Below are 11,185 nucleotides of genomic sequence, written 5' to 3'. Positions count from 1 at the left end.
CAGTTTACTGAGCCTTCCCAGCAACCTGAGAGCCAGGTACCCTGCTCCGCTCCCCCAGGTGGCCGCAGCAGCCTCTCAACCAGTCCCCCATCCCCCTTCCCCAGCACATTCCCACTGCCCCCGAGACATATCTCCGTGTCACCTCCCCCTCTTCAGTGCTTTGCTCAAATGTCGAATGTCTCAGAAAATATTTTTCAGGTATCTCAGTGAGGCCCAGCCTGACCACTGTTTAAATTGGAAACTGCTTAATCCCCCGCCCACATTCCCCAAATCATTTATTTCGATTTATATTTCCCCACAAGACTTACGGCCTGCTACCAGCCTAGACCATCCCCTTAATGCAGTGGTTCTCAACCTTCTGGCCCTTTAAATACAGTTCCTCATGTTGTGACCCAACCATAAAATTATTTTCGTTGCTACTTCATAACTGTAATGTTGCTACTGATATGAATCATAATGTAAATATCTGATATGCAGGATGGTCTTAGGCGACCCCTGTGAAAGGGTCATTCGACCGCCAAAGGGGTCGCGACCCACAGGTTGAGAACCGCTGCCTTAATGCATTACATTTATTCTCCCCAGTCCCTCCGTCCCCACCAGAAAGGAAGCTCCACAGGGCAGGGATTTGGCTCTTTCTGTTTGTTTGTTTTATTGAAAAGTAATGACTATGTCAGCTTAAGATGTACAGGATGGTGGTTTGATTTACGGGTATTGTGAACTGATTACCACAAGCTTCAGCTAACATCCGTCTTCTCATACAGATGCAATGAAAAGAAAAGGGCCCGACCGAGGTGGCTCAGTGGTTGAGCGTCGATCCATGAGCCAGGAGGTCCCAGCTCGATTCCCGGTCAGGGCACATGCCCGGGTTGGGGGCTCCATCCCCAGTGTGGGGTGGGCAGGAGGCAGCCAGTCAGTGATTCTCTCTCGAATGGCACAGCCCCCTCGGGCCCGGAGGTGTCAGTCTCCCAAGAGGCCTCGGGCTGGCCCCAGCCTCCAGCCACAGCCAGAGGGGCCCTGGAAGGTCAGTGGACACATCCCTTCATTTTACATTTAGGGAAACTGAGCCCCAGAGAGTGCAGGAAGCTGCCTGAGGCCTCAGGCCCGTGAGCACGTGAGCTGCTGGCGAACCCAGTTCTTCTGGGACCCCTTTCTTCTGGGTGGGCCCCTCCCGGCTTCAGGACCCACCCATGGGAGGCCCCGTCTTCGCTGCTGCTTCACTGTGGCTCAGCAACCCTTCCCATGCTGACCCCCAGCAGGTTTCGGCCTTGGGTACGAGCGTCCCTGCCCTTTGAGGGCCCCGTGTCCCCGTTACTTCCACTCCAGGGGAGGGGGACACTAGCTGGATTGGTGAGGCGTATCTAGTCTGCCAGGCTCTGCCACCTGCTTGTACTTGGCTAAGTCCCCTCCTCTTGCTGAGTCTCAGACAATCCAGGATCCTCTGCTCTTGGCACCTTTGGTGTGGTCCTTTGACGGGGTGGGCCGAGGCGAGCGCTCTTGTCTGTGGCGTGGAGTCCCCGGCCATGCTGGGTTGGGCTCCATCCCCCATCCGGCCTTCCAGGCCCTTGCTCGTGACCCTGCCTGACCACTGCCCCACACCAGCCTCTTAGAGCTCTTGTGGGAAGAGAAGGGGGAGAGCTGAGGGGTGAAAAGGCTCCCTCAAAGGCCAGGAGACCGTTCTTTCTCTCCAGTGTCAGGATCTCGGCAGGGTGCCCAGTGGACAGTGGGAATGTGACATCACAAGGAGGCCCCGCCAGGGACACTGGACAAGAGGGTCTCACTGGAGGGTCCCCAATCCCTCCATCAGTTGTCATGACAGCCCTGGCAAAGCAAGGGTATTATCCCCATTTTACAGACAAGGAAACTGAGGCCCAGAGAAAGCCAGGATCTTATTCCAGGTCACACCGCTAGACGTGGCAAAGCAGGGATTTGAACCCAAGCCTGGTGGGGACCACCTGGGAAAATCCAGGAGCTGTGGTCACCGCTGCCGCATCTCACAAAGCCCTGGGAGGCTCCAGGACACTTTGGCTGTTTATTTTATTTATTTATTTATTTAAAATATGTTTTTATTGATTTCAGAGAGGAAGGGAGAGAGAGAGAGGATAGAAACATCAATGATGAGAGAGAATCATTGATTAGCTGCCGCCTGCCCGTCCCACACTGGGGATCGAGCCCGCAACTCGGGCATTGCCCTGACCAGGAATCGAACCAGGACCTCCTGGTTCATAGGTCAGTGCTCGACTACTGAGCCCCACAGGCCGTGCTCAGCTGTTTATTTTTCATGCTTCCTGCCCACTTCCAAAAGGTTGAGTCAGTTTCCTGGAAAGATGTGTATGTTAAAGGAAAAGCGGAGAATGAGACGCACAAAGCTTTGGAGGTGGCAGCCTCCCCCTCCTCCGCAGGCCTGGGAGGCAGGGACGTGGGCACACCCTTGCTAAGGACCCGGCGTGATGGCGTCATAGAATCACCCAGTTCCTGGGAGGCCTGGCTATTTGCAGATTCCGGTTTTAACGAGCACTCGCAGGAACTGTGCTGAAGTGAGTCAGTCCGTTCCTCCTATGCCCTGGGGAGTCCCCACAATGTCACTGCCCCCAGTCCCTCCCACATTCAGTGCGCCTGGCATCGCCCCCTCAGCAAGACTGAGCTTTCCTACCCGCAGTTCCCTGTGAAGCAGCGGAGAGAACGCCTGTCTTGGTGAAAGAGACTCATGGGGCAGTGAGCTTGTCCCACCTGGGGAGTGACTCGGCCAAGGGGTGTACCTCTGAGCAGCAGCTTACTCATGTCTGAGTCTGAGCCTCTTCTCCCACCAGTAGCACCCCGATGCCCTTTGGTAGCTGCCCCTGCCATGCCTCTGGTCCCTACGGGTAAGACGGTGCCGACCCTGTCTCCCGGGATCCAGGCAGGGCCTGGGACTCTGCCTTGCCTATCTCGTCTTTACCTCCTGGCCACAGCGACTCATGTCGGGGATTAGCCAGATGACTCAAGTCAGACCAGGGAGACCCAGGCATGGGATCTCTGTTGGAAAGTGGTAAGGGGTAGAGAGATGCTCCCCCGTCCTAGGGCCGCTTAGCAGGTGTTTCTGGTAGCCATCTTCCTGCCGCAAGTGGTCCCTGCCTGAGGATGTAGCCAGCTTAGAGCCGAGCAGGGAGGGTGAGACACTGACCCCTTAGGACCCCATTGTTTGGGCATCATGATCCAGCCATGCCTGAAGCTGGAACACACTCCAGACTTGTCAGTGACTTAAACTTGAGTTAGATCGTTCTTAAAACTAAGAATCCAGAGAACCCTAATTTCCATTTCTTACTGAGACTCCTTTGTAAGCTTGAGAAATTTTGAGCAATTTATGTCAAATATTAAGTGCTACTTCTTTTTTGTTGTTGTTAATCTTCACCTGGGGATATTTTTTGTTCCACTGTTTTTAGAGAGAGTGGAAGGGAGGGGGAGAGACACAGAGAAACATTGACGTGAGAGACACATCAATTGGACCGGAGCCTGGCGTGGAGCCTGAAACTGAGATACGTGCCCTTGATCACAACTGAATCTGGGACCCTCAGTCTGAGGGCTGACGCTCTAACCGCTGAGCAAAATCAGCTTCGGCAAGTGCTGCTGCTTACACATGGACACAGTCATTAACTTACCTTTTTTTTTCATTACAAAGGTATTTCATTAGATAAATAATTTCGTCCCTGTTCTTGTACTCCACCATTTTTTTTCTTAAACGTAATAATAATAATGAATAAAATACAAGCCTATTGCCGAAACCGGTTTGGCTCAGTGGATAGGGCGTCGGCCTGCGGACTGAGGGGTCCCGGGTTCGATTCCGGTCAGGGGCATGTACCTGGGTTGTGGGCACGTCCCTCCCTTCCTCTCTGTAAAAAAATCAATAAAATATATTTTAAAAAAAATAAATAAATAAAATAAAATAAAATACAAGCCTATTGTTATGTGAACAAAAATTTCATCAGGAATTTATTGAGTGCCTTTGTGAAAAGTTTGATGGAGTCCTAACCGGTTTGGCTCAGTGGATAGAGCATCCGCCTGCGGACTGAAGGGTCCCAGGTTCGATTCCGGTCAAGGGCATGTACCTTGGTTGCGGGCACATTCCCAGTAGGGGGTGTGCAGGAGGCAGCTGATCGATATTTCTCTCTCATCGATGTTTCTAACTCTCTATCCCTCTCCTTCCTCTCAGGAAAAAAATCAATAAAAATATATTAAAAAAAAAAGTTTAATGGATGTTTAACAGTGACTTACTGTGTGCCAGGCACTGTTCTAAGCCCTTTACATACATTACTTCATCAAATCCTTATTATCGCCTCATTTTACAGATGAGGCTTAAAGAGGTTAGTTAAGTGACTTGTCCAAGATCAAGTTCCAGGCCCGGGAGAGCCCACCCACTTCTCTGGGAAGCCTTTGCTGACTCCCCAACAGGAAGTGCACCTTCTGCCCTGCCAGTCCATGTGCCCTGCGTGCGTCCCAGCTGAGACTTAGTTCCCACGAGGCCCATCCACAATTGCAAGTGGGAAGTCGATAGCCAGCCTCAGCCCTGCCAGCAGCCACCTGCCTCTTTCTCTGCTATTCATCGTCTGGAGCTCCTTCGAGATGCCCGGAAGAAACCAGGCCCCAAATGAGGGATCCACGTGGTGGTGGGGGGTGGGGGGCCTAGAAAGAAGGCTCTCACCCCTGGGCAGTTGGAAACCCCCAGGGTCTCTCCACCCTCAGGGGTGGGAAGGCACTGGGACAGAGCACCAGCGCAGCCCAACTTCTCCCAAACCAGCCGTGTGACTGTCCCCTCCCTGTGCCTCGGTTTCCTCAATGGGAAAGTGAGAAGGTTGGTTAGGGAGAGTCTCCCCAGGAGCCCAGGGCAGGTCCTGGAGGAATGAGTAAGGCAAAGGCTTCTTCTCGCATCCAGGAAGCTTTTGGGGTTCCTGGATGGCAAGCTGCCTGCTGGACTTCGGTGCATGTGTTCATTACTTGAGCACCTATTCTGTGAGGCAGTGTTTGAGGCACCGGGGGATACTTCAGGGAGCAAGATGGGTCGTGATCCTGCTGCCCAAGAGCTTTGGTTTTGGGAGGCTTCCGAGCCTTCACCCATCTGGGCTGCAGGCTTCGAACCAGGCCCTTCCACAAGCCTGATTCAGAGGGAGGGCGGCGGTGGGGGTGAGGGGAGAGAGGTGTGTCCTCCCTCCAGCTCTGCCCTCTCCCACCAGACAGCCTTTCAGGCATTAGTTCCCTCACTTCTAAGGCAGAGGCTGGACCGGATGGCCCTGAAGCCTGCGCTGCCAGCCTGGGAGGGGTCCCTCCCTGTGGGGAAGCCTCGCGCAGCCGTTCATGGTTAAACATTACCCACTCTGGCCACCCCTCCCTACCACTCCTCAGCGGCCTCAGGCCATAAACACTGCCTTCTTTGGTTTTCCTCCAGGGTCGAGGCCTCCTGGGAGGGGCCACAGGCACACTTGCTAAGGGTTTCCCACCCAAAGCCGGGGTCTGGAGAGGGGAAGACCGGGGTTCAGGTCTGGGGCTGGGGACTCCAGCCCTAGCCACCTCCTCCCCGCAAAATGTTTTTTCTTTGTTACATCATGCATGTGGCTCCCTGGATCCTTCTGTGGACTGGCTTAATGAGCCCCGTAGGTGCTCGTCTCAGGCAAGACGCCCAACCCTCCTGGTTTCTGGGAAACAAAAATAATTCTGAGAAATCAGGGCAGTCTCAGTGCCTGGGGTGCCCCACTCCAGTCTCTGTTCCCAGGCCCCTCACAAGCAAGGAGTGTCAGGCCCAGCTGTCACGCCCATTCCCATCCACCCAGTCGTTTTATTAAAAAAATACATTTTTTAAAATTTGATTTTTAGAGAGAGAAGGGGAGAGAGAAAGAGAAATCCATGTGAGAAGGGAGCATGGATTAGCCGTCCCAACCAGGATTTGAACAGGCAACCTCTCCGTGCAAGAGGTGACACCCAAACCACTGAGCCACACCAGCCAGGGCCACCCAGTCCTTTTACATTATGAGCCTGCGTGAATCCTGAATTTCCACAAAATCTCAGGAACCGGAATGAATTCCAGCTGAGCTTTCTTCTCATTTCCTTCTTTTCTATCTTCAAAACAACTTTGTGAAATAGGTATGATTTCCTTGTCAGGCCCAGCATATACATGAGAACACTGAGGTGCAAGGATAGACCTGGTCAATAGAGAGCCAGCTGTCAGAGTCAAATCTTCTAACTCTAAAGCCCAGACTGGTTTCATCCCCAATTCTAGGTGGCTCAGGGAACTATTACTCTCATGCTCTGCTCATGACAGACATTGCTAATCAATCATGGCCTGGCAGGCATTGCTAATCAATTGAAGTGCTCTTTTGTAAAAATACTAGAGGCCCAGTGCACAAAATTCATGCATAGGTAGGGTCCCTAGTGGCTGCCGGCTGCTGGCCAGGGCCTCCCTTCCCCCTGCCACCTGCCACCACCACTGGCTGGGGCGGGGCCAGCCGGGGGGAGGAGCCACGGGCAGTTGGCCAGCCGGCCCCGCCCCCTGGTTGAACTCCCGGTCAAAGGGGACAATTTGCATATCAGGCTTTTATTAGATAGGATCAGAGGCAGCTTCACACTCCTCAGCACAGTACTCCAGGACACCATCTCCAGGAGATCAAATCCACAGTATTGGCCATTCTTTAGATCCCACACCATCAGCCTTGGGCCTTCAGGACTTAGGCACAACTCCCAGATGCCCTAGTCACCAGACCACAAGAATGCATTGTGCATGCAGTTCTTGGACAGGGGTTACTGGCTCCTACCCCCCAAAAGATGTTCCTTCTAAGCATGGTCTCTCAGAGATACAACCGCCATTCAGGTTTGCCTGGGGCTTCCAGGTTTGCTAATAGGATTTTTAATTATAAAACATTTCATATACACCCTAAAGTGTAGACAGTATTATCACACAGAACTGTGTTCCCACAGCTTACGCTGCAAAACACCACAGACACAACTGAAGTTCCTGTGTCCCCCTCGGCCCAGCTCTCTGAGTCTTTCTCCTGCGTAGTTTACACTTTCATTCCATATTTACATATGCACATTTGTAAACCTTACAGACGTTATATTCAGATCTTGTGGCCGCTGTTACTGTCACACAGTGGGATGTTACGGACTCACAGGCATGATGCTCAGTGCAGCTTTGAATCTCCCAGCGGATCGCAACTGCGAACATCTAGGGAGCCCTCGCTCTGCAGCAGGCGCGGTTTAGCTGCCTCACCTGCCCTAACTCACTTAATCTTCACGACAAAACTATTTTTACCCCCACGTTACAGATTTGGAAACAGCGGCACAGAGAGGTGAAGTTCCGTACCTGAGCCTCGTCGCTGGCTTGGCAGCTGTGCTTCTGACACCGTTCTCCGGTGCTGCGCGGTCTGTCGAATGAGAACCCAATAATGTACGCACCTGCTCTCCTATGTAAGGGCCACTGGTTATTTTTGCCTCAACATTGGTCTCAGAGGGTTTGGGGTGGTTGTATTACCTCCCGCGGTTCCTACATCAAGCCTGTGAGTGGGTATTTGTATCATCTCCTAACACCCTTTACAGTAGACAAAAATTAAGGCTCAGACAGGGGGAATCACCTTCTCAACGCTCCATAGCTCCCGTGTGCCAGAGGTGGGCTGTGAACCTGGGCTCTTCCGGTCCCCATTGTCTTCCCTTGACTCTGTCCCTGGCAGCCTGCTCTCCCTCCCCCGGAACACCCCACACCTGGGCTTGGATCTCCCTCCTCTGCCCCCCTCCACTGCCCTCCTCCCAGAGAAACGGCCCAACCGGAAGGCCAGTGCATGTTAGGAAATTCCAGCCACGTGAGCCAACCCGAGCTAGGGATTCTGGGCAGCCGGTGGCTTTAGAAGAAACTGAAACTTGGCTTGCCGGGGGCGGAGTGGTCACTGGGGACTTAAAAAGCCACCACTTCCTTGGGTTCCCAGAGGGCACTGGGAGGTCACAGCAGCTGAGGGCCACCCTGAACCAGATGTGAGCCTTTGTCCCACTGCCCAAGCCATGCACATCTGTGGGGGTGAAGGGCTGCTGACGGGGACGGTGAGTACAGGGATCCAGGGAGCGGGGAGGAGAAGGGACATATGCTGAGGGTCCCCAGTGCCTGGGTGGGGAGAACAGGGTCAGAGCTCCTCATCCCAGCTCTGTACATGGGCTGGGCTCCACGCCCCCCCCGCAAAACCCCCCCTCGAGGCTTCAGTTTCCTCAGGGATCAGAATGAGGGCTTTCCAGCTCTCACATTGCAGCTCCAGCCTCCAGGTTAGACTTGGCCTCAATACTGCTCTCTCCTAACCCACCTGTTCTCCCTTCACTGCCCTTAGGGCAGCCTCTCTTACCTTCCCAAATTATCCAGAGTGGTTTCTCCTGAAGGCCCTGCCCCTCTCCCAAGACCCGAGGCCACCCCCTTCTCTCACTGCGGATCTTTCCCCCAAGCTCCAGCCTCCCCTCCCCCGAGGCTCCCCAGCCCCCCACCCCCAGCACTTGGAATGGGCCTGCTGTGGCCATGGACCTAGGAGCAGAGCGTCCTCAGCCAGGGAGGCCAGGGTCTCACCTGAGCTCCCTACACTCAGAACACACCTCCCGGGGGGACCTGAGTGAGGGGAGGTTGGGTTGCGGGGCCGCCAACATTCCTTCTTGCCTGACCTTCCAAAACTCTGGGCATTGGGGTTAAATAGTTCATCTAAGTATCATGGACCCTTCACCCGGGGCCCGGGGGCAGGGAAAGGTTGCAGCTGTCCACCTTTGAGTCCACTCTTTCATCAGAACCAACTTCCTGCATTCATTCTAGGTTGTTGCCCTGCTAGAATGTGAGCAACTTGAGGGCGGGGAAGGAAAGGGTCTTGCTGTGTCCCCCTAGCTCAGAGCCTGACACACAGTAGGTGCTCAATAAATATGGGTTGAGTAGGCGAATATCACCTTTGGGCCTGAGTTGAGCATGGGCTCATGGAGCGGTCAGGCCCCGCCCCCTCACGATGGAGCTGGCCGCTAGGGAAACCACCTGACTGTGGAAATAACTGGTGGGAGGCTGACCCTTATTACCGCCTGGCCCTGGGCCACCTGCTTTGTCATGGAATGGATAAGTTTGGTTCAGAGAGAGAGAGACATAGCTGATAAAGAGAGTGTGGAAGTGGAGTCAGGTCTGTCTGGGTTCGAATCCCAGCCTCTCAGCTTCTTCGGTGGTCCTCCCCCAACGTGAGGTGTGAGCAGGACATTGACACTGAGTAAGGCCGGCATTCCGACGGGGCGCGCCATGCCTGCGATGGGGGGTGTGGGCTCCAAGGGAGCCAGAGGTGGCTTCTGGGGAAAGGGGACCTTTGGGGACTTGGGTAGGGCATGGCTTTACACTAGGCCAGGATGGAAGGCACCAGCCGCTGCCGGGGCCTGAACCGTTTGCTTGTGGCCTGCAGGACCCCGAGGGGCATCAGAGGCAGCTGAAGAAGAAACAGAAGAACCGGGCGTCAGCCCAGCGCAGCCGGAGGAAGCACACGGACAAGGCAGACGCCCTGCACCAGGTGGGGCTTCTGCCCTTCCCGACCCTGCCCGCGCTTACCTGCCCGGCGGCCTCTTCCCCACCCACCTGTGAGCAGACCCCGCACGGCTGTGTGTCTAAGCTCTGGAGACACAGCTGTGAACTCAGCAGCCAAAAGCAGCCCGCCCTCCCCAGGGCTCATATTGATAGGGGGGAGCCGGGCAGAGGAGTGAATGGCTCATGAGGTGATTGGGATGTCAGGTGGTGATCGCTACGGGGAAAATTAAAGCAGGGAAGCCAGGGGGGCAGGTGGGTGAAGGAAACCTAACAAGGGACGCCCTCCTTGAGTGGGTGACATGTGAGCAGCTTAAGGTGGCAAATGAATGAATGAACGAATGAATGAGTGAATGACTCCATTTCTGGAGGTGAATTGAAGCCTTTGGAGAATTTAAGTGAAGGGTGACCTAATGACATTTTTAAAATGTCATTCCACGTGCAGAGACCAGCCTGGATGGGGCTGCTGGTGGCTTTGACGCCTGTTGGGACTTTGAGTCCATGACCTAAGCAACATTTTTATGTAAAACACTCTTGCAACTTCTTCTTTAAAAAAGTGTCCACAAGAGTAGGGTGAGGGAGGGAACCAAAGGAAGTCATTCAGCCTCATGAGGCACAGAAATAGAGTTCCTTCTTTTTGAAAAAAAATCTTTATTTTTTAAAGTATTACACGTGTCTCCTTTTTCTCCCAAGAAATAGAGTTCTTTCTGCTTTTGCCACCTCTGCTCATAAGTGGTTGTTTAGAAGTGCACGTTGATTTTTGTCCCCGTGGCTTCTCAGAACCCAGCAGGACAGAACCTGACCCAAGCTGATCAGGGATGCTGAACAGAACCCTGGCTTCAGTGGAAGTGCAGGGTGCTGGGGGGTCCGGCAGGGCGCTGGGGGGTCCGGCAGGGCGCTGAGCAGCCTGGAGGTGTCCGGGCAGTAGGGGGCTCCGCTGCATAGGGGGCGCCTGAAGAGCGTCCAGACAGAGGAGACAGGAAACGCTCTGAGGAAGCAGGGTCCATGGAGGGGCTGGAAGTGGGAGGGGCGGGAGAAGTCCAGAGATAAAGCTGGAAGTGTGAGCTGGGATCACCACGCACAGGGAGTTGTGGGAGCCTTTGAAGGCTCTCCTGTTTGGTTAATGACACAGTTGCCCAATGGTTCCTCGGGCCAAGGAAACGGGGTGGTTTGGGGGGTTGCCCCAGTTAGGAGGCTGGTGGAGCTCCCAGGTGAGCGGAAATAGCAGGCCGGGAGAGGCCACTGGCCCGGGGAATTGAGGATAGGAGCAAGCACGACTGAGCCCCGGGAGGAGGTGGAATGGGGGGAGTCTTGGGGGTGGTTGTAGGGGGCTGGCCAGAGGTAGCCCAGGGCCCCAGCTTGCATATTGGCGTGGCGGTGGTATCCTTTCCCTCGTTGAGAACCCTGAGGGCCTGGCGATGGGTGGCGGTGAGTAGGGCTCATGGGAGCCCCTGGTGCTGGCTGACTCCCTCCCTGCCCCTCTGCTTCTCCCTGCAGCAGCACGAGGCCCTGGAGAAACACAACCATGCTCTGCGGAAGGAGATCCAGGGCCTGCGGGCGGAGCTGGCCTGGTGGGGCCGGACCCTGCACATGCACGAGCGCCTGTGCCTGATGGGCTGTGCCTCCTGCTGGGCTCCTCTGCCCCGGCTGCTG

At 54.7% G+C, this 11,185-nt stretch overlaps 1 protein-coding gene across 1 annotated transcript in view; it reads left to right on the top strand.

Annotated features, from left to right (window-relative positions):
• Positions 1-7,861: 7,861 nt before the first annotated feature.
• The window catches only part of BATF2 (basic leucine zipper transcription factor, ATF-like 2), a 5,204-nt gene continuing 1,880 nt past the window's right edge, over positions 7,862-11,185 (top strand). The window contains exons 1-3 of the mRNA XM_005864210.2: positions 7,862-8,052; positions 9,417-9,521; positions 11,030-11,167. Coding sequence (XP_005864272.1) covers positions 8,014-8,052; positions 9,417-9,521; positions 11,030-11,167 — 282 coding nt within the window. The 5' untranslated portion in view covers positions 7,862-8,013. The remainder of the gene's footprint in view (positions 8,053-9,416; positions 9,522-11,029; positions 11,168-11,185) is intronic.

The sequence above is a fragment of the Myotis brandtii genome, unplaced genomic scaffold (genome assembly GCF_000412655.1).
Source record: "Myotis brandtii unplaced genomic scaffold, ASM41265v1 scaffold187, whole genome shotgun sequence".
In the NCBI taxonomy this organism is placed as follows: domain Eukaryota; kingdom Metazoa; phylum Chordata; class Mammalia; order Chiroptera; family Vespertilionidae; genus Myotis; species Myotis brandtii.
This window is presented reverse-complemented; position numbering and strand designations above follow the sequence as displayed.